This window comes from Phlebotomus papatasi, chromosome 2 (genome assembly GCF_024763615.1).
Source record: "Phlebotomus papatasi isolate M1 chromosome 2, Ppap_2.1, whole genome shotgun sequence".
NCBI classification, from domain to species: domain Eukaryota; kingdom Metazoa; phylum Arthropoda; class Insecta; order Diptera; family Psychodidae; genus Phlebotomus; species Phlebotomus papatasi.
The window spans coordinates 2,722,090-2,746,425 of record NC_077223.1 but is presented as its reverse complement, the minus strand read 5'-3'; the positions used below and the strand labels follow the sequence as shown (position 1 = coordinate 2,746,425).

The window sequence follows — 24,336 nt, the reverse complement described above, 5'->3', positions numbered from 1 at the left end:
CACAGTGATCTCCCCGGGCTTTTATACGTCTGCCAATTGAGGAAAAATGGAAACCACATGCCTTTCCCAGTCATTCATCAGCCACCAATACTTCTCAACACTTGAAATCCTCTTCCTGGCGCTTCCATTTAGCAAACAAAGTGCAACAATTGAGTGGAATTTTGAGAAGCTCAGGCTAGAAGGATTGGTCGTGTCTGGCAAAAGTACCACTCCTCGCCATTTTTCACTGCAATCCCAGGACAATTCACTGGCTAATTTCCCAAATGCTACACAGAATTTCCATTTGAATGATGCCACTGGAGATTCAAATGCTCACGCCAGTACTTTGACAATTTTCAACTGTTCTCTCCTAACTCTTTTTCCCATCAACTCAATACGAATTTTCCTATGTGATTCTTTTTTTAGTACATATTTTGACCTTGTTCGTATCAACCGTGAAAATTTTTATGTGTCTCCAAGAGCAATTTCTTTCTTTTCCAAGGGGTGATTAATTTAATTTTGGAGAGTAACAGTGACAGAATGAAAACGTAAATCGATTCAATTGAGACATTTATGTTCTTATGGAAAGATCATATTGATTTTTAGTTAATTATTCTGCCATAGTGTTAATTTAATTATCAAATGACATTAACAGATTAATTCTTGCTAAGAGAGTGTGAAAGGAGTGGCAAAGTGTTCTAACTATTGAGAATGTACGAACGATACAGGACGCCTTACTTGAATTTCAGTTCTAAATTATTGGCTTTGGTTTATAAGTTCATCTATCTGTATTTTGATATAACGTCCCTTGAATCAGCAATTGTCGTAACTTACTTCTCATTTAAATCAGCAATTCTTGTATAGTCTGTATATTCTCATAATGTTAAAAGAATTACTGATATACGGACGTGATGAAGGGATATGATACTTATTTAATTTCTGATGAGTAAGGTAAAGGTATGACAATTGTTTGTCCAAGTGACGATTTCTCAATTTTAATTAAATTTCTTAGGAATTCCTAAAGAATTATCAATTTCTATAATTTTCCTCTTAAAAGTCCTGATAGGAGTAAAGGGAACCAGGACTTCCCATGTAGCAATTTTTTCTTAAAATAGTCTTGTAGAATTGCCTAAGAAAGGCACTATAGAACCAAAAATCTATTAATTTACTTATAACGCTCTTGCTTCCATCACTGAGATTATTATGAGTAAAGTGGCGCACTCTTAAGGATCTTAAGAGCTGCTATGGGAATTTCAACAGAAAATTTTCACTTTTGTCTTTTAAAAGTGCACTAAAAGACTTGTCTAATACTTGGTTCTATAAGGCAGCTATTTTGCTTCTTGGATTTTAATTCAACTATCATAATCTTTTCCACAAGGTCAGATAGAAATACTATGTTTCCAATAGAATATTTTTGGGCATCATCAAAAGAAAAAGTGCCCTAAAAATTTTCACAACACGCTGAATAATTACTCAAAGCCAATAATAAAAAAAGAATGACATTCTTTTATAAATACGAGTAAAATAATTTCCATTGGAATGTATCTGAATGAAAAATGTGAGGATGCTATTACAGTATATCACCAATTAGTTTGAAATAGTCAAACACGATGGGAAAATATGTTGAATTTTCTGTGCTGTTTTCCCCTCGAAAAATCGTGTTCTTTGTGGCGATAAATTAATTCATAATTCGCATGTGTTTTCCATTTCGTCTGTATTTTGGCTATTAAATTGATAAAAGATCTCTCACACACGATCATCTCATAATAATTTTGGGATCTTTCAAACACTGTGAAAATGTTTGGATGGAAAGCGTCTTCAGTATCATCATTTATCACTTCAATAGCGATGAAAAAAAATGTAATTAATAGCAGTTCGCATACGACTGTAAGAATTTGTTTAATGCTAAAATGATAGATATAATAGGGCGTGATCTTGGAAATATTCTGCATATAACCTCAAATAAACATGTGTAATTTTATGTTAAAAGCTGACATTTCATGCTTAACCTCATAATTAGTTGCATAGTTCTTTATAGTAAAATATCACGCCCCTGGCAAGTAGCCTGAAATTTGAAGCCACTTTCTCATACTTCGATTTAAATTTATATGGGATTTTTTTTGCACTCGCGGGAGTTACACTAAATAACAAAAAAGTGAGAAGTTTTTCCGTATTATAAGATACCTTTCCGTATAGAGGGATAAATATACTAAATTTTTGTTTAAATAATTTTTTTCCTCGGAGCACTGTGAGCTGTGTCCGAGATCAATTTAAGAATTGGCTTCAAATAGCTCCATATAAAAAACTAACTTACCACATGCTTGTAACATATATTTTCATTTTATTTTATTTTTTTTTTGTAAATACTAATAAAATATCATTCACTGTTCAACAATTTTAAACATTTTTATTGTCTTTGGGTTCTCATGCTATTTTTTCTATTGCTACCCAAGAAGCATTTTTTCTCAATATAGTCTTGTAGAATTCCCCAAGTAAGGCATAATAGAACCAAAAATCTTTTTATTTGCTTACAACGCTCTTGGTTCCATCATTGAAATTACTATAAGTAGAAAATCCGCGAAAAAATACGCGCCCCGCGAAAATTCGCGAAATAATTCGCGCCACGCGAAAATATGCGTTCCGCTAAAATTCACGAAAAAATACACGCTAATAGAGTTCTTAATCAATTAGAGAAAACCTTCACAATATCGGGTGTTAGGGGAAGTGTGCCAAACTTCGGCCAGCTTTTAATTTCGGCCACTTTGAATGTAATTTCGGCCATGCAAATAAATTAATTAGTAATCTTCGAATAGTCAATGAATATTGACTTTTGCTTTTAAATATTTATTCATTTTAGGATGTATTAACACAAATACCGTTAAATTTTAGATTTAAGTTGAATTTACAGTAGAGTCTCGCTATAGTCCATATTTGGTTCCAGATTTGACACTAGGGTCGCACTATAATCCATGTCATTTTTTAAAATTATCAACGACTTTTAGTATTGAAATTGTTCGACGGCTTCTATTTTCTTTGCGATTGTGGTACTTGTCCTCGCTCTCTTCATTATGTATCACAATTATCACAACTACTCAATAAATTCTGTGTCAGCCAGTCGAATGGTGAACATCAAGGATCAAGTTGTGATCAAAGTCCAAGTGCAGTGTAACAATTCCCACCTGTACGTGATTTTCCCTGCCATATTCGATACCTGATGAAGAGGACATCCATCCTCGAAACGTCGTAGAGAATAAAATTGTGAAAATCAAGAAAGGTTCAGTGTCTTCGTCTATTTCCTCTACTCAATAAAGTTTGCAAAAAATATTAAAATAATTATGACAACAATGCATGTCGCGTACTAAAAAAACATAACCCAACTTGAAATCCGTGTTTTGAAATCAACGGTCGATAAATTGTGGACTATAGAGCGATGGCCTATAGCGGGACTCTACTGTATATTGCGTTGTAAAAACTCAGTGTAGAAGGAGTCTTAAAAAATGTGACGGATTACTTGTGTTTCTAGTAGCCTTGTGATTTGTGGTGAAGTACAAGAGGTTTTCCTTCGATGTTTTTCATGAAAATTGGTTAGTTTTCATTAGAAATTGTTTCTGTTTATGTTAATAGTGAATCAAAATTTAAATTTCGGGTAAAAAAGCTGGATCCTTTATTTCGCGTAAAAAAGTATATAGTTTGTGAGTGTCTCTCCGGTGAGGTAGTGCTGCCTATTCCGGCAACATCTTTTTCTTTCCTCAATTTCTTATTCATTTTATGTTTTTTTCAATTTCAGAATTCTACAATGTCCAGAGAAAAAGCCATCGCTTCTATGAAAAAGATTATGTGGAAAAGGCTTTGGAAGAGTTCAGGAAGGGCAAATAACTACGGGAATCTGCGCGTAAATTTGAAATGCTACTCTTCAGGTCTTCAGGACAAATTACACGGAAGATCTCAGGGCTTGTAGGCCATATAAACGTATTAAACTAAATATTAAACTCGTTCTGTTTGACCTTTTGAAATTTTCTATCCGTTGCGTCACAAAAGGTGGTCAGAAAAAAGGTGGCCAGAAAAAAGGTGGCCGGTATTTCACTTAAAGTGGCCGGAATACCACCCAAAACAATGTCCATATTTTTATTATTTTTTCAATATTTTAGGAAGTGATTTAAAGAAAACAAAGATGATAAACTAGTCTTTAAGGTTCCACACAACACTCCCGAAAAGGAGGTAACAAAAAATATCAATATGGATTAAAGATATTGCATTTCCAACGTAGGACTTCGGTGCTTATATGCAACTATGCCGAAATTTGGCACACTTACCCTATGTTTTTTTCTACCGATTAGGCAACACAAGCCCTTATTATAATATTTAATGCTTAAATATCGATAATATGGCAATATGGTGAATATATAATATCGATAGTAATGGGAAGTGAATAAGAAGCCCGCAGGACATGCTTTTGGATTTTAAATGTGACTTGTCGTACATCAATCTTTGTGCTATCCATACATTTAAGGGCGTCACGTTATTGCCGAGTTCAAGATGAAGATGATCCCAATGTATTTGAAGTCTGGGACTTGGTGGATGTCAATGCAGTTCTGCAGACAGGATCCAATATCCCTACAGCTGTCCGAAAAGTGACACATCAAGTAGTGAGGTGTGGAAGTCGAATTCCCAAAATTCATTAGGACGGTTTTCAGGCTCGTTTTATCATTTCATAAACATCAAGTCAATTCCTGATAACCCGAAGGTCTTCAGTGATTGCATAAAAGATAATTTTCTCTGATATTGTGTACTTCACTCATAATCGTCTAGAGTTACCATGAATTTCATAAAGATCGGATTAATGGCTTAACCCTATTACCAAGTAACACGCATAGACCGTTTAAGCAAATAAAAATTTTCTTTAATCTGTTAAAAAAAAACCATTGCCTTCAGGGACCGGTAATGTTAATTCAGCTGTTGTCGCAACCTAAGCACACTTAAGAGAAATAATTAAATAAAAAATATATTAAAAAAAAAAATAAATACGCTCTGCGCAGTTATATACGTTATATATTTACGTTTATATATTTTCGTTTATATACGTTGTATATTTACGTATTTAGTTATATATTTACGAAATTGTTACAATGAATGATTTAAGGACGTAGTCAACGGTTGTAAAAACGGCCACTGGTTTTATAGATGATTGATACGAAGACAAAAGCATTCAGCCAATTTTAATTAAATGAAGATGAACTAATGAGAGGGGGGTCCCCCGAGGATCCCAAGTTGGTATCCTTAACCATTCGGTCTGTATTTATAACATCAGCTTCGAAAAAATTGGATTAAGTTTGCTCCTCTCCTTAAAGAACTGTGGTTTATTGTCATAAAGATGGTAGGTTTGTAATATTACAAATATCACAACTTAGTATTTACTCTGCGGTAAGTATTTTCTACAAATTGTTTAATTGATTCTAATTATGTTTCCCTCCGTGTGGATTTTATTAACAATGTTAATGAATTGCAAAAATGAGCGGTGTTTTCAATGTTCCAATGGGACAGCAATTATTTAACAAAGTAGAGTTCTTTTCCCAACTTTCATACGCTAATTCAGGTGGGAATTTCACGTGCCAGAAGAAAATTCCCGCACTGGGAATTGTGACACTTTTTTCGAGGGGAAATGTGCGAAGGTCGACAAGTGGGATTCTTTTTTGCGTAGGGTCAAAAATTGGTTGAAAATTGCTAGCAAATGTTATTTTTCAATGTCACCGAAATACAGTGAATACTTCCTGACCCATTTTGCGTCCAAGAGCTCTCCCTCATTCGAGTGGAGCACATGTTTTTCAAGTGCGCGGGAAAATGCTCCAAGAGGCGTCAAATCACACCGCCAATTGACACGCATTCATGTGAAACACCATGCAATTAATTAAAAATTCATTAGATTGAATTGACACCTCGTACTTTACAGTATAGAAAATTTTCCATCAGTTTGTGAGAAGTTTTAGGACAACCCAGAACTTGTCAATGGAGAAACTTAACGAATCATGGGTGAAATCTCCAAAAAAGCACAAATTCCGAAAGCTCAGGGCTAAGCATCTCTTTAGGGAATACTGTGAAAAGTCCACGGTACATGGTATGAAGTATTTTGCTGAGAAGGATAGACCTGCCTGGGAGAAGCTTCTGTGGATAGTTCTTTTTGTTATGTCTTTGTTTGCTTGCGGGAAGATGATAGAGAGGGCTTGGCTAAAGCTCAATAATAGTCCCTTGGCAGTTACCTTTGCTGAGAAAGCTGTGCATATCACGCAAGTTCCCTTTCCAGCTGTAACTATTTGTTCATCGGTGAAATTCCAAAGCCGAGATTTCTCCTTCAAGAAGTACCAGGAGGATCCTGAAAAGTACAAACACTGGGAAGAGACATACAGAAATCTTGGACAACTTTGTGACAACTACGACCCGCTTCCGGGTAATTTGGATAATGATATTCTGGATATTATCCGGAAGCACAGTCCAGATGATAGGAGTATGATAAAAATGATCACTTTTCGGGATGATAAACTCAACACAACGGACTCCTTTCATGAAAGTTTCACTACACAGGGCCTGTGCTACACTTTCAACCGTTTACCGCTTCAGGACATCTATAGGGTAGGGAAGATCATGCTATCTTAAGATTTTGTATTAAATTCGTTTTCGGTTACCCAACAGCCTAGCTGCGTCTTCAGCCAGGAGAATGAATCATTTCCTCTTAATGCGAAAGTTAACTGGTCAGTCGAAACAGGATTCACTGATTACCGGGAGACGTATCCTCGTCGAGCAGTAAACATCCGTCAAGAGAGCGGCCTTCAGATCATTCTGCAGATCAACAAGAAAGATGTTGACATTCTTTGTCAAAATTCCGCTGGTTACATGTTGCAGTTTCATAGTCCTAGTGACATCCCTCGAATGGACGAACATTCTGTAATCATTCCCGTTGACCGCTTTGCACAGATCGCCATTGAGCCTCGTCTGATCAATACTCCACGGAATGTCGAGGTCTATCCTCCCGAACAGAGGGAGTGCTACTTCAACAGCGAACGAAAACTGCAGCATTTTAAGATCTACAGCGAGAGGAATTGCAAGATGGAATGCCTAGCGAACTGGACCCTTACTCTCTGCGGATGTGTCTCGTTCTTCATGCCAAGTAAGTAATCCGATCTAAAGCGGTCTTCAGACTAGAGGTTTAGCCCAGTTTTTGAGGGTCCCAAAATCCTACATAAGACGCAATTTTATTGGTTGATCAGAATCTAATGGACCATTCACTCTTACTATCCAATCCAAAGTCACAATTTTCGTAAAAATATTGATTAATAAATAATTACAGAAGTTAAGCCATATGGCTAAGTTTTAGGTCTGAAGCCCGTATAACCCTTATATGGGCTTCAGACCTGAGGCCTAGACACACTTACGACTTAAGTCAAGTGACGTCTTAGTGGAAAATGATGGAAATGTAGTTTGACCATTATTTATAATATAATTACTCTAAGCCGTCTCTCGGCTAATCCTCAGGACTGTCAAGGCCCTTAACCATGTTTTAAGTGCTCTATTTTTTTTAAACAAAGATTTTTTGGATACGTTTAACTTGGGATTGAATTATTAAGGGTATATGATCCACTAAATTCTGAAAAAAGCACTAAAATAGCTTACTATATGATGAGACCTTCGAGAACTGGGCTAAACCTCTAGTCTGAAGACTGATTTGCCCTGTAACTTACTAACGTAATTTCAGGAAACAGCAGCGTTCCGATATGTGGTCCTAGTGCTAAGAGTTGCATAGACAATTGTCTGACCTTGATGGATCGTCCCGATGCTGCTGTGAACTTTACTCCTCCGAACTGCGACTGTATGCCAAGTTGTGTAAGTCTCTCCTATAACGCAGATCTGACCCACAACGCCATTGACTACGAAGCTCTAGCTACAGTCGATGATAGGTACAGAGATCCAAGTACAAAGAAGTTCCACATCTACGTCATGATTTACTTCAACGAGAACAAGTTCTATGCAATGCAACGGTCCGAACTCTTCGGTCAGACGGACTTCATCTCGAGTGTCGGAGGGTTCCTAGGCCTCTTCATGGGCATTTCAGTACTAAGCCTAATTGAAATTATCTACTTCGCAACCGTACGTTGGATGAAACTTCTACCATCAGACTATGGGAAATCCAAGCATAAGAAATCTTCAAAGATGAAGAAGAACGCTTCATTTACGCAGAATCTCTTTACAGTTGATGGTATTGGGGATGGTCAGGGAGAGAATGAGAAATTTTACAGCTGGGAGCCAAAGTGGCGGAACTTCTAGGCACTTTTGAATGCTATAATTCATGTGATTTGACTTGCTTGCATCCCTTATTGTCAATTGCGTGTCTAAAAGCTGCAATTATCATCATTCAGTATTGTTAATTATTCTCCACGATTGAAGAAAGCACGTCAGTTGTCGTTTGAACCATGAAGCTTGCAGAAGTGTCGCAGAAAGCTTACCGTATCAAGCTCCTGATGGAGTACTGCCGGAAGTCCTCAGTCCATGGGGTAACTTACTGGTCGGATCCGCATCGTCCATATTGGGAGAGGTTCCTCTGGATGATCCTGATTTTGGTGTCACTGGTTATGAGTGGTAGGATGATTCGTTGTTCGTGGGAAAAGTGGTCAGGTCACGCATTAGCCTTCACCTTGGGCAGTCACGCAATACACATCTCGGAGATACCCTTTCCAGCCTTCACAGTTTGTTCAATGGCACGGTTCCGGAATGATTTAGTCAATTACACTGAGGCCATAACAGAATACCGCACCAAAGGGATTATGCCCAGTGACTTGGAGGACTTTGACGGTGTATCCCAGACCTGTGCTAACAGTCCACCTGCGGAAATGTTTCCCAAAATCAATTCTAAAAATATCTATGAGACCTTGAGAAGGAACCAACTGGATCCTGAAGCCATGTTTGCTATCTGTAATTTCGTGCTGGAAAATAACTCTTGTAGCAGCTACTACCAAGAAGTCTTCACAAGACATGGAAGGTTTGTATTAAATGTTGTTGTTCTACAGTGTGGTAACTACAGCCGCCATATGGGCCCATTATGCATCTTTGTTAAGGAGATTCAAGCCAGCCCGTTTTTCATATAAACTCACACGCTGCACCCGTTTGATGTTACAGAAACCGGAGCAGTCGCACACATAGTAAATGACCGTAACATCAGTTTGATTTCATCTATTGCACTACAACCAATTGCTAGTCTTGACCTGACCTAGGATAGCCTAGGACCTATCCTTATTCGAACCTGTTACGCTTGCAACTGTCGTCGGGGGTTGACCTTTCCCCACGAAGCGTAGAGTCTGCCCCTAAAGACCTCCGAACTAGGTTGTCATCATCCTTGCGAACCAGGTGATAAGCCCAGCGGAGCCTATTAACTAGGTTTTCAGCGAGCTTCCGAGTTCCGCGATGACGATTCTCCGATCAGACTTGTTCCAACTCCCCGAAAACCTTGTTATTCTCGTTCATTTCGAAATATAAATATTTTTATTGATTTCTGAACAAGTTAAAATTGGTTAGAGACACTCCCATAAGCGATAACGAAAGAAATTCGCAAAATTCTCGAAATTTCACATGACAAAACTATTTGCAAATATTCACCATTGTTTTGAGATCAGAACATATCAAACCTCCCAATATTTGCAAAAAGCTTATCAAATAGATGAGCTTGTGAATAATTTAACACCAAAATTTTTCTTCAGCCAGCTAAATACACAAAATTTGTTAAATATTTTGTTTGTTCAACGAAGTTTGTATTGTAAATTTTTGCTCAGATGCTACACCTTCAATGGCCTCAATCGACATCAGATCTTTCGTCCAGGCAGCATAGTACCAGATGACTTTGAGTCATCCACCACGCCTAGCAACTGGACTGTGTCCAGGGGATACTTGGGATTGCATGAGATCTACCCTTTGAGAGCGTTTCAGGTGATGCCCTTCTACGGCTTCACCCTGAGAATGCGATTCAACGTAACTGACGGAGATATGCTGTGCTTTCCCATGGGAATTGGGGCCATAGTCCAGTTACATGAGCCCTCTGAGGCACCGTTCATGGTTGAGCGTTATCGAGCCATTACCCTTGAGCACTACGGAAGAGTCGTGGTGCGTCCAGAAATGATTACCACAGCACCTGAACTGGCTCGGTACAGTCCGCATGAGAGACTCTGCTTCTTCCCGGGCGAAAAGTATCTACAGCACTTTTCCATCTACAATTCCAGGAATTGCAGGGTTGAGTGTATTGCTAACTTGACCCTGGAGAAATGTGGATGCGTCTTTTTTCACATGCCACGTAAGTTATCGAAATAGCTTAACATATTTTCCACTTATAATATCTTAGATCCAGGGGAGTGACATTATATCTAAAAAATGCGACCAGTTTTAGTGTAAATTTTTTCCTGTTTTCGTACACATTTCACGAGATATCTCCAAAACTACGTAGGTTGCCAATTTGGGGTTTTCGGTTGCCTATTCAATATTAAGTTGGCTTTTATTTTGCGTTTATATTTTTTGCTAATTCATTTTACACTAACAGAAAACAGCTAATAAACCCAAAAGTTTTTTCGGCACGCTATAAACATATCAGAAACATAGGAAATGTCATGCCCCTGCTTAGATCAGAGGCATTCAAGAACCATTGAAACCGAATAAACGTCAAATGAAACATGTACGTCAATGGTCAAAACGCTACTATAACAAACTTATGTTGACGTTAATTCGGTTTCAACGGTTTTTGCACACCTCTGTCTTAGATAAACTACCGTAGATGCGGGTGACTTTAACCCCATGTTGTTCACTGCTCCTATCTAGGGAAATGTAGGCATGGATCGCACAGGGTAAATCTTCAAACGATGCATTTCTTAGCATTTAACTTAACATTTCTCATCTTGTCTCATGAGCTTAATAATTATCTATCTTATGGCTAAAAAATGACGAACTAGCTCTTTGCGAACAAAGAGGAAATTTGCGTTGTTTGAAGGTTCACTCTGTGCGAATCATGCCTACATTACCCTACTATTTCCGATACGCAAAGACTAGCTCTAAAGACTAAACTAACTAACTAAAAATTGCAAGAGACAAGACAGGTCTTTTCCGTTCACCACTTGCTAAAGACTAACTTTAAACGCTAGATTTAAGTGTAATCTTACGAACATCTGAGGGAAAACGTCACGAACATCTACGCATCTACGGCATCGCCTATTACTGTATTGATAAAAAGTTCATTAACGAATTAAAAGGGCCATCTTTACTGTATCAAAATTTAAAATGGTCTAACAAGAAGTTTGTTATTACCAATAAATTGTAATAATTTAATTATACCCAAATAGTACTACATGACTAAAACCACAACATTACGTCTTAAAATTATCATTTGAACACCTTTAATATTATGTCACAACAATGACTGAGATTTTACTAGTTTGACAGTAAATTAGTGTCGAACTATTGACGTAACGGTGACCATTTACAGAGAGTTCCGCTGTGAAACAAATTCGCGGGACTGAAAGGAAGCCTGTGAATTCACTTCAGTGACACAGAAAATTTGCATACCTACAGAAGATATCTTTGTAATTAGATAAGGAAACGCCGTGATGTATGCAAAAACATTTTCAGCGCCAATTTTTCGGCCTATTGCATTTCAAATTTACCGTGTGAAAAATATTTGCATACATATAGGGGCAATTCAAAAATTATGTTATAAATAAGTTCCCAATAGTAGGCAATTGATATCAAAGACTTTCAATCCGCTTTCACTTAAGCCGGAACTGCCTGCACTTTTCTTTGAAAGCTTAACGTATCAAAGCTTCTGATGGAGTATTGTCGGAAGTCCTCAGTCCATGGAGTTACTTACTAGTTGGGTCCCTATCGTCTCTATTGGGTAAGGTTGCTCTAAATTATCCTGATTGGAGTGTAAAGCAATACACACCTCGGAAATACCCTTTCCAGCCTTAATAGTACGTTTATTTATACGGTTCCAGAATTATCTAATCTATTACACTAGACTAGACAGAAAATAGGTAAATGGATTAAAAAGACTTATTAAAATTTGTCCTGCAAAGACCCGTTTTTGATGCTTGGGTTTATGGTTTTAGTTTTTAATTAACAAGTAGGGGAAAGTACCCTCCCTTCGAACGTTCATGTCTTCGAATAATGTGAATTTTCTTTTATTTTTCCTAAGACACTGACACATTTCTTTTAACTATTAGTTAGCTTGTCATTGATTATTGATTATTATGTGACAATCATGTGGAAATATCTTAGGAAATGTAACAGAAATGCACATTATTCGAAGGCATGAACTTTCGAACGGAGAGTATTTTCCATTACTAGTGAAGCTTCCAAAACCAACACTTACAGGGGGTCCGCGTTGAGTGACATTTTCAAGACCGAGAAAAACCTGCTAATCCACATCCAGTGAAACAGATAAATTGCATACATTTTGGAGTAATCATTACATACATTTAGGGTCATTTACAACATGATTTCATTCATTAGCTACCAAAAATAGGGAAGTTATATGATTATCGTTCAAGCCACTATCACTGAACCAGACTCCTCGTACCTAAAACTTACCTTAAACTTACCTTACCTAAAGGGAATCTAACTAATTTACCTAAAAGAGTAACTCAAATTTTTAGGCAATCGGGCGCATCCGAAGTGACGAATAGAATAATCAAACCGTACTTGTCTTTCACTAATTGGGGATATGAAAACTTGGTATTTTACATATTCGTATTGCACATTTCGTATTGCGGAAACTTCGTGTTCTAGTACATTTCGTATTTTACCATTTCGTCTTTCATACATTTTGTACAAGAATTGAACAGGTGCTATTGTTCGCTACTGCTGATAATTTAACGCCAGAAAAATTCCTGGTGACCTAAAGGGAATTTGAACCCGGGACAGTTGCATCACAGAGCAAGTGCTCTAGCACTTGATCCATTTAGTGCCCTATCCCAATTAAATTGCTGTCATTTTATTTTAGAAATCTTTTTCGTTTCTTTAATCCTTCTAGATAACGAAAGTGTTAAGATCTGTGGTAGGGGCTCTGTACCCTGCTACCAAATGGTTCTACGGAATTTGGATAGGGCAATACTAAGGAATGCCGGAGTTGAGAATCTTTCGTCCTGCGACTGCCTTCCCAGCTGCACCTCTATCAACTACAAGTTTGACCTGATACAGCACAAGATGTTCCTTTGGGAGAAGAATCGTTCTCAAGTCAATGAAGTCCTCATTAGGATCTACTTCCAACGGAACACCTTTATACCTTTTCAGCGTTCAGAGCTGTATGGATTGACTGAGTTTCTGGCCAGTTGCGGAGGTATCCTGGGATTGTTTATGGGAGTCTCTGTGCTAAGCCTGGCTGAGCTTTTCTATTTTTTTCCCATCCGGTACCTCTGGAATCGATCTCTGGAGAAGTCAATGGCAGGGCAGAAGGTAAGGCCAAATGTGGAGTACCCAAGAATGATTGCTGTATCACCAAAGACTCATGTGAAGATATTCGTTAGGCCACGATTTTGAATTTGAAAAAAGCTTTTGGAAAACCTGTTAAATGTCTCTTGAGGAAAAATAACTCAATGTGTTTGGTTATGCATGTTTGCTTTTTCACAGCTCAATAAATAAATTTTGTGTGAAAAATGTTTGTCCAATAACTCTTCCGGTAAGTTGGAAATTTGATGCGTGGGGAGACTATGGGATAATTCTCGATAAATCTGGAATTATCCAATGGCATGTGCCCTAAAAAACGTTGTCTGGAGCTTCAAATACAAAGGGATATTTACTCTTGAATCACAGATGTCGCCATGGGTTCTAGTGCTGAAACAAAATTCAACCTTCAAAGGGGCTGGAGATACTGACCCATTTCTCTAATTTGCGGCCCCTGCGGTAACGCATTCAGTAGTTGGTAATTTGCCCAAATATGTACATGGCAAAGCATGTGCGCAAATTTTAATGTGTCAACAGATGATCAACTTCAGAGACGAAGATGAAAGTCAGCCGAATCACGTGGCAAGAATTTGCTTGTGCAAATAGAATTCCAAAATCAACCATATTTAGTCAAGAGGCGAGCAACTAAAATATTTTTCATGGCTTTTCCAATCCCAGAGAGAACCAACGAAGACTGAAGTAAAAGACAATGTTTATGTTTGAATTTTCTCTTTTTTTCTCTTAATTTCATTCTTTTGATATCACAAAACTTACATTCTAATTAAAGCTTATTTATCTTGCCATTTGCCACAAGGCAATGTTACAATTTGTTTTTTAGTCAAAGTCCAAAATCATTGAGATACCTTCAAAAAAAAGCTACTCTAACAATCTCATCAATTAAATGCAAGAATTTTAAGGTTTTTTTTTTACATAAAAAATTAATTTGTACTCTGCTCAAAAAATTTTGAATAACTAATAAAGAAAACAAACTTTGCAATAAAGGAAAAACACTAATGGTCCAGCCAATACTGCACTGGAGTGAGATATTTCACGAGATTGTTGAGTTCACATGATCCTACCTACTAATTAAATATCTTACGGTGATAGAAAACAAGAAATATTAAAAAAAAAAAACAGAGATCGGTGGATCAATCTTTTGGAATTGATACTCTTTGCACGTTTGAGGATCAGCGCAATCACTGGGGTTTGGGTTTTTTTTGGGGTCGGTTGGGTTCACCAAGGTCTCCAGACCCCACCGGCTGTAGCTTGGAGAGCCGGTACAACCCGTAGGAGCCCTGCCGTGTTGGCCGCAGTCAGAGTCTCAGATCGCGGAGACGGAGATCGGCAGGATCGTGATGATGCCGGGGTGAGTGGCATGGTGTAGTGAGGTCCAGCCTCACTGCTGCAGATCGATGTTGATGGTGAGGAAGGTGGGGTATAGGGTTGCTGACTCACATGGATGGACAACGGTTGGATTTTGTCCAGTTCGTTGAGGCGATGTCCCAAATGGGTCATTAGTTTCGTACCTAGGGTAATATCTACCCCAGGAGTTGAAGCTAGGCAGCGTGATACCTCATTGGCAGCATGGGTGAATCCCGCCCGGAAACGGTCAGAGTCAATGACGGGATTGGCACAGAGTCTCTGTTGCCGACGGAGTTTATGCAAGTGCCTCACTGTGAGTTCGAGAATATCAGCCTTCTCCAGTTTCGACACATTTTCACCTTCAGACTGAAGGGCCGTTACCATCAACTCCTTCAATTCATCCAGGCACCGATTGATCCTGGCACGTCGTTTGCGTTCCAGCATCGGCTTCATCACCTTCCGGTATTGATAGGTGCGGGACACTGGTTCTGGTTGAGGCGGTGGTGAAGGTCCCTGCTTCACAATCACTGTCTGGTACTCCTCACTATTCGGTCCATTAGCAACAAAGGGCATTTCGAACTTCATCCCTTCAATTACTTTGTTCTACTTCTGTGCAAAAACACTTAACACTTCTTCACAGCACTCCCTAATAGTCAACTGTCCACTGAGACTTGCAGCTCAAGACTGTTCGAGAGAACGTAAGATACAACTTGTGTGCTGGGTGCGTTCTGTTACGAACCGCTCTGGTTGAGTGTCTGAATGAAAATGCTCTTGCAACATACAACGTTCCCTCCTTTTATAGACATACCCATGTATCGTGGTTCATGAGAAAATTTCTGTTCCCACGAGTTTGGCCACCTGTGACTGGCGGCTGCAGCTGCCGCTCTTCCTCGACCCTCACCCTCCGTACCAAAACCCCGGCTTCGTTCCCAACACACTCTAACACCAGCCCTACCATTCCTATTCCATCCCAACCAATACAATCTCACCAGCAAAAAAAAGCATCACGATTATCATCGTCTCCACTGCCACACGTTTTTCTCAACAATTGCCCGCCGTGCTGGAACACCATAGAATGAGAGTCTCGAGCCTGGGCCAGAGGAATAGTGTGAGACAACGATGGTCACACTTTTGACACGGGACGGATCTCTTCTCAATGTATGGTCTCAAAATATACAACCAATGAAGGGATTTTCCATCGTTTTCATCCCGGAGGTTGGAATCGACGCTAAGACGGCGATGGCCGCATGGGGGGTGGGACAAAAAACAGAGATGATAATAAACAAATCAATCAATCAATCTTGGCGCATTGTTCACACAGAAGAGGCACATTTTTGAATATTCCTAACGAGACACACACGAGAAATAACCACATTCCAGTGGATATTAATTTTCTGACTTGAGTCGCATGATCGCAATTAGTCACGATCTCTCTCACGATCACCCACATGCTCAACTGGGTGGAAAGGTCTCCAGTTGACAACAGACCACGTTCTTGTCCAACTCCTAATCACACTTAATCGCACCATAAATGGCTCAACTTCTGCAATCACTAAATCTCAAACCGTTTTAAATCCTTTTTGGGTTTAGCTACCTGAAATGCCAAATGGATCAGTAATTGCTGGTCATTTACGTTCCCAAATTACCCCAAAAACTTTTTGTTGATTGGGTATCGAAATCGACTTTTAATATGTTTACACTTTTTTTCTTCGGAACAATTACTCATGTTAAGGCTAAAATTATTGGGAATTCCCAAGAGATAAGGATAAGATATCCTGGATAGGCTATTAAGAAGAAAGATGACCGAATCTATTGCAGGTAAACAAGCCTAGGGTCGGAGGAACGTCTGTTCGACAGGGAACCCCTATTGACACTTTTGTCAAAATGTTGAAAATTATTTAATGTATCTAGTAAAATGTAAGTAATATAACGTTTTTTCTATAATATACCTTTTACTATAAACTGAGATGTTCAAATTTCGTGTCCCAAATGGTACAGAGTAGGGTGTCAATAGGTGCTGACACGAGTTCTTAAAGTGTCAATAGACGTTCCTTTCACCCTAATACTGCTTTAAAAATCCAGGAAGATTTTTTTCTGGGAATATTTGAACACTTTTTTGTTTAAGGTAAAGTGCCCTCAAGTCGACCGGTTCCTCAATTCGATCGATAGAGTTACTTATTCAATTTATTTATATTTGCACTAATATTTTGCGTATGATCTGTGTTATCACACTTGCACATTAAAATTTTAATATGATTCACATTAATTGTCGCTGGTGAGAGTCCAAATGTGTAATTTGTGTGTTTGAATCATTTTATATTCAAAATTTGATCTATTTGTTGATGAAAAGGTAGACTTGGCCCGCAAAATGTGATATAAATTGATTTATAGCATTAATACGAAAAATAATGCGATTTTCTCTTTAATTTTTTAATGTGAAAAATATTTATGCTTTAGGCAAATTTAAACTTATTTTTGCAGGCCAAGTCCACTTCTTTATCAATAAATAGAAAAACCCCAAATATTAAGTGACTCAAAGACACAAATAACATATTTGAACGCTCACAAGCGACAATTAATGTGATAATCACATTAAAATTTTAATGTGCAAGTGTGATAACGCCGTAACAGTAGTAGGTCAATTATTCCATAAATAAATACGAACCAGTGACAATTTTATATAACTTCACCATTAAAAAATTCAAACATTGACCATCGGTCGAATCGAGGAACTGGTCGACTCGAGGGCACTTTACCTTAACTCACATAAGATTCAGCATAGACCGAGCAGTATTTTGGCGAAGAGGAGTTAGGAATAATAAAATTTGGTGAGACACCATGAAATAGAAGTTATGAATCGACCTATAAGGGAATTCTGTAGCGATATGACATTGTCATATGACAAATTTTCTCGATAAATTCGGAAGCAAGGCAATATCAAAGCCTAGAGAGAATTGAATGGTAATTGCAAGAAGCGCTACACTTGAGAGAAATCCGAAAAATTTAAAATAACTCTCCGGAAATGTTTATTTTACCCTGCAGTGTTAATCCGAAATCGGTGTAAATATTATGCTTTTTAGGTGTATTGTGGGTTAAAGTTACCCTTTTTCATGTTAATTTTATCCATAAAAAGGTGTAAAATTAACATTGAAAAATGTTGATATATTTTTTACACCTAAAAAGTGTTAAAGTTATGAGGAAAAAACGTTAATCGCACCCACTTTTTTTCTCAGTGTATGAAAATCTTAGTATCTGACACGAATCTTATTCTCGATTGCTTTTCCGAATTTACCAAATAACAATTTTTAGATTTGTCATATGACATTGTCATGTTGTTACAGAATTCTCCCATTGGAAATGATTTTTTACAGATTGCTGTAAATAAATAAAAAAATAAAGGGTAAATTGAGATTTTTGGTAAGCAAATTGTTAAATTCGGTAAGTAAAAAATATCCATTTTGGTAAGCAAAATTCGCAAATGGTTTTTAATGGCTCCGGGACACCTTTTAGATCAGTCAAATTTCATGAAATCAAAATTCGTATGCCTTACTATCTAAGAAAATTTGCATGAGTCCATTCCATCCTTTTTAACTCAAAACTGTACTGAACAAAATTTAATTTGGTGTGATATTCAAAAGAAGAAGAAGAAGAAGAGTGCTCCAGTACAGCTTTTATAGATCAGGAAAATTTCATGAAATCAAAATTCACATCCTTTTTACACGCATCTTGCGTTTGTCTACCTCATTCTCGCGCACTCCAAATTCGACTGAGTTAAATTGAATTTGTTGTGATATTTAAAAGAAGAAGAAGAAGAGTGCGAAAGAATGAGATAGACATACGCAAATCTTGTGAGAAAAAGAGGGATTTGAATTCCGACTTTATGAAATTTTCCTGACGTGAAAGGTCAGGAAAATTCAGGAAAATTCGATCAAGTTTCGAATTCAATCAAGATTTTTGGAATCATTTTGCATTAAGATTGTGGCAAATGATGATACGTTACATTTCAAAAACGTAATAACATTATGGCTCGGGCACACCTTTTAGATCAAGAAAATTTCATGAAGTCGAATTTCGGATCCCCTTCTTTCTCACATGTTTTGCATATGTCTATCTCATTCTCTCGTACTCTTCTTTTTCTCTTAAACATCACTCTAAATTCAATTTAGCTCAATCGAATTTGGTATGCGAAAGAATGAGATAGTCATATGCAAAACATGTGAGAAAGAAAGGGTTTCGAATTTCGATTTCATGAAATTTTCCTGATCTAAAAGGTGTGCTGGAGCCATTAAGAATGATTTTAGCTAAAAGAAATAAATAATTATTTTTGAAAAAGATCAATTGAAATTTCGAAAAAGTCACATGCTTCATTATATTCTACGTTAGTAAAAAGAAATCAAATGGGTTATAACTGGAAAAAAATAATTGTGCTTTTTATAAATTTTTATTACTTAATAAAGCCTCTCATTAAGCCAAAATGCAAAAAAATAAGAATTACGATCTAAGTGGGAATGCTGGGAATGCAAATGTTAAATTACTTAAAATTATTTTTCATTTCAAAACTGATTTAAAGCACATATTTAATTTTACAAAGCGAAAAAATAATTATTTATAATTAAGAGTTCGATGTATAGCAAATTAAATGCTATTTATAAAACTAAATGTTTACTAAAAATATAAAATGTTATGACTTCGGCACAACTTTTAGATCAGGAAAATTTCATTAAATAGAAATTCACATCCTTTTTTCTCAAGCATTTTGAATATATCTATCCCATTCTATCATACCTCAAATTAGATTGAACTAAATTGAGTTTGGTGTGATTTTCAAAAGAAGAAGAAGAGTACGAAAGAGTAGGAGAGAATTATTCAAAAGGATCGAGGAAGAAAGGGACGCGAATTTTTATTTTTTGAAATTTTCCTGTTCTAAAAGGTATGCAGAATCCATTATACCTCTGTCACACCTTTTAGCTCGGTTTATTTCATGAAATCAAAATTCGTGTTCCTTTCTTTCTCAAAATATTTGCATAAGTCTGTCACACTCTTTCGATTCAAATTGAATCGAACTTAATTGAAATTGTTATGACTTTTAAGAGAAGAAAAAGACTCCGAAAGGGTGGGATGAACATATGCAAAGTTTTTAAAAAAGAAAGGGTTGTGAATTTCGATTACACGAAATTTTCCTGATCTAAAAGGTGTGCCAAAGCCATTAGATCTAGTTTTGTATCTAGAATTTCTTATCTAAATATAAATTCGTTTAAAAAAATCCAGTTTTTTAATGTATTTTGAACCTTGAAATATTTTTTATATAATTTTAATAAATAACTGTTTTTCATCAGGTCCATAATATCTCATAAATCTATTGAAAAATTAACTTTACTTGCTGTGAATTTCCATTCACAAAGCTTCTAAACTACAATTAATTACTCCATCAAGCTAAGTAATGAATCGAATTAAATTGACATCTTTATCTTATCTATCCAAATGAACAGATCAAAATTTACGCTTCTAGAAGCACATTCCAAACATGATCATTAGATCACGTGAAACAAGTTTGGTGATGATGGCTACTATCAATAAGATCAGTGATCAGTCGCGTGAGGAGTTTAGGAACCATTTGGATGCTCGTTAATTTGTAGTATTATAATTGATCGATTGAATTGATCATGTGTTCAAACACTTGGTTAGATCATATGATTGCCATGTTTTTTTTTTGCTTTCTTCATCAAGTACATTGTGAGAATTTTTGTTCTGATGAACCACGCGCTGGTATGAACTCTTGCAATTGTAAAGCTATATTGCAAACAGTGTGGAATGTCACTAATTGTTGCCACAAGAGCCAGTTGGTGCGATTCGGGGCGGAGTGGAATAAATAAAATTTTGCCATAAACAGCCCAGAGGAAGCCTCGCGATCACGAGGTATTTATTTTATTCGTAAAAGGTATTGCTTGTGTCTCAACTTTGCCGATCTCCACAACCACCTTCAATAGGTAACAAAACACTTGATCGCAGGAGAGACTCGTGCCCACAAGTATGTGTTCAGTTAGCAAGACAAGAGAGGAGTCAGATATACTGGACATGCTCGCGGTGTTTATTCAATACACCATCTCAATTTATTTAGCTGATCCAAGGGGTGAATCATCCACAGAAATCCATTACAATTGCCTTGAGAAAGTTTTAGGAATAATACATTCTAAGTTTCGTTAAATCCGAGGACCACACTAACTTTATCTTTAGGGTTCCGCGAAATTGAGGTTTCGTTAAGTCCGAGAAATGGGAATTATTTAACGAAGACTGAAAAAAACTATCAATAATGCGCTGGATGAAATTCATTAAACTTGAAAAATTACTCTACGGGACATAAATAATAAAACAGTCTCAGGGTAAGTTTCGTTAAGTACAAATAGCGCATGATTTGTTTCACGAAAACCAAAGTAATTGATGATTGTGACAAAACTTGTGAAATAAATCTTTGGGAAACCTAATCATTACGATAATCTTAACCTAAGTTTCGTTAAGTTCAGAAAATACACGAAATGCTTCACGAAATTCTAAGAAAGACGGAAACAACAAGCCCATTCGTAAAGTTAAATCAAAATTGTCTCATGAAAAACGTAAAACATGAAAAGAGAAGTTTCTCTAAACACCTGAAAGGCTAAAGAAGTCTTCAGTGAATCTCGGTAAATATGGCAATCCAAAGCTAAGTTTCGTTAAATCTAAAATATATGGATTTTTTATATGAAAACGAAGTAATCTAATTAAAAGAGTTTTACAAGGCTTATGATACTCAATAAAATGTCCACTGAAACCCGGTAAATATGGCAATCTCAAACTACGTTCATTTAAATTAAAAAAATTGGAGATTTTTTTCACGAAAATCAAAAAAATCCAAGGAGAAGTTTCACAAGAAGGGTCTTGAAACGAAAAAATTGTTCAGCTAAGTTACGTTAAGTTCATGAAATATGGGAATGTTTTGACGAAAACTAAGAAACCTAAGGGAAAAGCTTTACAAAGCTAAAAAAAACTCAATAACATGTCCCGCGAAACCCGGTAAATATGGCAATCCTAAACTACGTTTCGTTAAATCCAAGAAATACGGTAATTTTTTACGAAAATCGTAAAACCTAAAAAAGGAGAATATCACAAGGTCCATAAAACCCAAAAAATTGTTCCGCGAAACCCAATAAATATGGCAATCCCAAACTTAGTTTCGTTAAATCCGAGATATTATATATAAGAAAATGCAAAATAAAAAATTCAAAGGCACAATTTGTTGTGCAGAATTCGAGCTCGAACAATTTTGATTAAATTTGAGGCACCCCTTAGAGAAGTCAAAAAACTGTTTCGCGAAAACAAATCTACATTGAGTGAGAGAAATCCGAAAAAGTTAAAATAACATTCCGGAAATGTTAATTTTACCCTGCATTATTGATCCGAAATCGGTGTAAATATTACCCTTTTCAGGTGTATTAAGGGTTAAATTAACCATATTTAATGTTAATTTTACCCTTATAAAGGTGTAAAATTAACATTAAAAACTGTTGATATATTTTTACACCTAAAAAGTGTTGAAGTTATGAGGAAAAAAGTTAATCGCACCCTCTTTTTTTCTCAGTGTACATTTAATTAAATTCAAAATCGTAAGAATGTTTCTGGACCTGCACAAAAATTCGAAAATATATTGGAATTCTATGAGAAATGATATAAATACTTGACAGTCAGATATAAGAATGTGTCGCCCCTTGAGTTGATCCGCCGAGTTGAAGGCAAGGGGCCGCCAGGAGGACGGTGCAGCCAACAAATTAATGATCATTCTATGGTCTGTGTTAATATTTGGGAGTTGGTACATGACTGGAAATTGAGAAAGATGGAGTGAACGGACACAATCACGAGCCAATTGATGTTTTTTGTTTGGGATGATCATCAGAGAGTGGAAGAGATCTTTTCAGTTATTGTTCCACATGATCGTGTGTGAGCCTGGCCTTTTTGGAATTAATGAAACAGAAGTTGTGAGAAATGCCTATTATATGGATATTTTTTTGTACAATACATCCACAATCTCTTGAGAGTTGAATGGCAATAAAATAAAACAACCAGCACGCGCGTGCTTTTTTTACACAGTTGAGAATAGCCCCGAGAGATCACATAAGATCGCGCTTGATCTCATCGGATGATCTACATCCCAGCATCAAAAATTTTAATATTTAGATTTCAGGGAAGAAATCTCTGATGAAGGTCACACTGATCCTCCCAATAGGACGATCAAGGTGGGAAACTGATCGGTAAGATCACTGAAATGCAATTCAATCACTCCTCACAAATCCTGGGAACAATTGGAGATAATTGTTGAAATTGTAAACACAATTTAAAGGGTTCACCCTTAAGAAAAATCCAGCATAAGATGGTAAGAGAAAAAAAGCGTACAACGAGGTGATTCATATAAGTGCAATAAGACACGATCACAACCTTTCACAATGTGCTTCTTGCATGCAATTTATTCAGCATGAGAAGATCACTCTGCTCGGCGATCGTGGCGTCTCTCTTCCATTGCACACTTCCTGTCCGGACTGTGGGAACAAAAGGCAGGTGCAAGAAGGTTTGCCGAGAGTTTTATCAAATTAAAATTCACATTATATGGTTAGGATGAGGCTGAGACGACGTTCAATGGAAATGGAAGAGGCAAGAGTACGAGAATGGGATGAAGAAGTGAGACACTCTCGGCTTCCCCTTTTTTAGCATCATTCTCAAGCCATTTCTTCATCTCTGTGATTCTTCACAGTCACAGCTTCTGTGGTCCAAGGTGAAAACTGATCTTGACTTACTGGCCATGAGTCTGTCTAAAGGATTAATTGTAATTGGATTAATTGCCGGTAGGACGGATTTTTCGACAACGACAAGTAAGTAAGTCAGAACCTACTCGTTTTCTATGTTGAACCACTTGGGGCATGACATTTGAGCATCTATTCTTGTAGGAAGAGGTAGATTAATGAAGAAACGTCATATCGATCACTCAGAATAAGAAACGAATAACTCTGAGTAGGCAAATTTTACAGAAGAGCGATTTGAAGCTGAGATTTTACATGCAGAGTATAGGATGTATCTTTCAAGTATAATATTCACAGGGAAGTTATACGGTATAAATACGTAGATATGTAAAACTATACCCAACAAATACACGTTATTATTCAAATCTGTTCGCGAGCCGCTTCATAGCCGCTAGGGTGTCATTGCCTTATGGGTCTCTGTTACCGCACTTATAAGTCGGAAAGCCATGATTAAGTCCGATTTAGAACATAAGAACAGAAGAAAGTGTGAACTTGGGTCTTTTAGGGGAATCTGGCTGGGTTATAAGATATGGCTAGTTACCCTAATGCCGGCTTCAGACTTGAGGTTTAGCCCAGTTCCCGAACGTCTCAAAAATCTAAATAACAGGCAATTTTAAAGATTTTTCAAAATCTGTTGGATCATTTGCCCTTAATATCCAATTCTAAACAACAATTTCCTAAAAAATCGTGTCTGATAAGGAATTAGAGGAGT

General features: G+C 37.0%; 3 protein-coding genes across 3 annotated transcripts; 2 read left to right on the top strand and 1 right to left on the bottom strand.

Annotated features, from left to right (window-relative positions):
• The first annotated feature begins 46 nt into the window (after window positions 1–46).
• LOC129805012 (pickpocket protein 28-like) lies at window positions 47–8,292 on the top strand. The gene is made up of 5 exons (XM_055852815.1): window positions 47–320; window positions 4,543–4,625; window positions 6,025–6,603; window positions 6,664–7,138; window positions 7,724–8,292. Exons 1-5 carry the CDS (start codon window positions 47–49, stop codon window positions 8,290–8,292), a joined length of 1,980 nt encoding a protein of 659 aa, XP_055708790.1.
• On the top strand, window positions 8,184–13,653 carry LOC129802152 (pickpocket protein 28-like). Its single transcript, XM_055847750.1, has 3 exons — window positions 8,184–9,004; window positions 9,792–10,306; window positions 13,031–13,653. Exons 1-3 carry the CDS (start codon window positions 8,439–8,441, stop codon window positions 13,534–13,536), a joined length of 1,587 nt encoding a protein of 528 aa, XP_055703725.1. The 5' UTR covers window positions 8,184–8,438; the 3' UTR covers window positions 13,537–13,653.
• Window positions 13,654–14,152: 499 nt separating this feature from the next.
• On the bottom strand, window positions 14,153–15,765 carry LOC129802153 (enhancer of split m7 protein-like). Its single transcript, XM_055847751.1, has one exon. It carries the CDS (start codon window positions 15,385–15,387, stop codon window positions 14,674–14,676), a length of 714 nt encoding a protein of 237 aa, XP_055703726.1. The 5' UTR covers window positions 15,388–15,765; the 3' UTR covers window positions 14,153–14,673.
• Window positions 15,766–24,336: the final 8,571 nt, after the last annotated feature.